The 2,161-nt window shown below is 36.2% G+C and overlaps 1 protein-coding gene across 1 annotated transcript; it reads right to left on the bottom strand.

Annotated features, from left to right (window-relative positions):
• Window positions 1–345: 345 nt before the first annotated feature.
• Window positions 346–1,878, bottom strand: LOC145269638 (uncharacterized). The gene has a single exon (XM_080125356.1). It carries the CDS (start codon window positions 1,876–1,878, stop codon window positions 1,057–1,059), a length of 822 nt encoding a protein of 273 aa, XP_079981482.1. The 3' UTR covers window positions 346–1,056.
• Between the last annotated feature and the right edge of the window lie 283 nt (window positions 1,879–2,161).

The raw sequence follows: 2,161 nt of genomic DNA, 5'->3' as shown, positions 1-2,161 counted from the left end.
GTTTAACGGCCTTATTTCTATCTTTTTTATTATTTTACTTTGGATAGTTTTAAGAAATCATCCTGGGCTAACACTTGATTTCTCTCTATTTTGTTTTAATTTTCTTATGACTTTGTTTTCGCTGGTAATGGGGCATTCTACCGGATGCCAAACATTCTCCTATTAGTTTAGTTACTCCAACCGAGAGATTTTTTAAAATTCTAACTGCCCCTTTAAGTGCTATTGTTTGTATTTCTCTTGCACTTGGTTCACTGGGTATATTTGCCAGATAGCTTTTGAAATTTTTTCATTAGCCCGGTTGCTCCTATAATGACTTTTATGATTAATATCTTCTTAAGATTCCAGTTTCTTTTCATGTCGTACATAAGTTCTTTAGTATTTTGTTATTTTCTCCCTCTCTGCTCTGTTACGGCCAGCATAATGATGCTGGCCTTAACAGGGACGCTTACTTCAACTAGAGTTGTCACTTTCTACCTCTTATCCCATATCACTATGTTAGGCTTAATTGCCCATTTTCTAGATATGTAACTGTAGGAATTTCATAGTCATAGTGGATGGTGTATGACTTATTTCCAACTGTTTTTTTCTGGTAAACATGTTCCCAACACTTGCTACCACATTGGATATTAAAGTTTTTACAGATTTTCCAGTGGAGATATTTACACACTCCATTGTGTCGCATTTTCATAATAGCCATCCCCAACAGGACTTTATAACTGGATGTCAGGTGGCTCACACTCTACTTCTGTGTGGCAGAACTGGCACTTGTTATTGCTGAGACCCCTAGGTATGTAGCTGTAGGAATTTCGTAGTCATAGTGGATGGTATATGACTTATTTCCAACCGTTCTTTCTGGTAAACATGTTCCCAAAGATTTGCTACTACATTCATTTCATTATGATTTGTTATATGTTTATTCAAATTTGATGTTCCCTGCTTTGTTTGTTTGCATCTATCCATTAAAGTTCTGTATTTCTTTCTAAACTTCTGTATTTCTTTCTATAAATTCTTTTATGTACACGTTTTAAGCAAACTACATAAACTTCTTACAATTATTTATATCTTCTCTGTATTTGATTCTGATATTTTATCTTTTCTATCAGCTCCACTGTGTATATGCATATGCCTTCTCAAACTTGAATTATCAGCAAATGAAGACTGACATATTACACATGAATATGGTTTCTCCCCTGTATGCGTGCGAACATGTGTTGCTAAACTTGATCTCTGAGAAAACGATGATTCGCATATTCCACACGAATAAGGTTTCTCCCCCGTGTGTATGCGGATGTGGTTTTTTAAATAGGAATTCCGAGAAAAAGAACATCCACATATTTCACAAGTAAATGGTTTCTCGCCAGTGTGTATACGTACGTGTCTTCTCAGAGTTGAACTATCAGAAAATAAGGATTTGCATATTTCACAGGTAAATGGCTTGTTTCCTGTGTGTATTCCAATATGTTTCTTTAGATTTGAATTCCGAGAAAAAGAACATCCACATATTTCACAACTAAATGGTTTCTCTCCACTGTGTATACGTGTGTGGACTTTCAAGTTTGATGACGTAGAAAACAAAGATCCACATATTTCACAGGAAAAGTGTTTCTCCCCAGTGTGTGTGTACACGTGCTCTTTTAACGTTGATTTCTGAGTGAACGAAATTCCACATATTCGACAAGAAAATGGCTTCTCTCCAGTGTGTATATGCACATGTGTTGTCAAACTTGATTTGTCAAGAAATGAAGATCCACATGTTTCACAGGTAAATCGTTTCTCATTTCCATGCATAAACATGTGGCGATTCATCGTCAATTTCTGCGAAAAGGAAGCACCACAGAGGCTACAGGAAAATTGTTTCTTTTTCGTGAGCATAGACATTATATCTGGAAATAAATCAAAGAGGAAAACACAATAAATTTTATAATAAATCGTTTGTTTGCACACACTTAAATATGTTTCGATTATTCCTCTTCTTTGGAAAATAAAGTTAACTTTTAGACATTCTATGGTAGTGGCTCGATGCCTCCGTTCAGTCTTGAAAGATAAAGGATACCCCTTAGGGGCAGCTGTGTGTGTAATTTTGAGGCAAGGGTTGCACAATCACCAACCACGCCTCTCCTGAATAGACACTGTTTGGGTCCAGTGGCAAGGAGAAGTTCAG

The sequence above is a fragment of the Euprymna scolopes genome, chromosome 45, assembly GCF_053919585.1.
Source record: "Euprymna scolopes isolate OS-2025 chromosome 45, ASM5391958v1, whole genome shotgun sequence".
In the NCBI taxonomy this organism is placed as follows: Eukaryota; Metazoa; Mollusca; class Cephalopoda; order Sepiida; family Sepiolidae; genus Euprymna; species Euprymna scolopes.
Note: the sequence above shows the minus strand (reverse complement) of the source record. Positions and strands in the feature narration are given on the sequence as shown.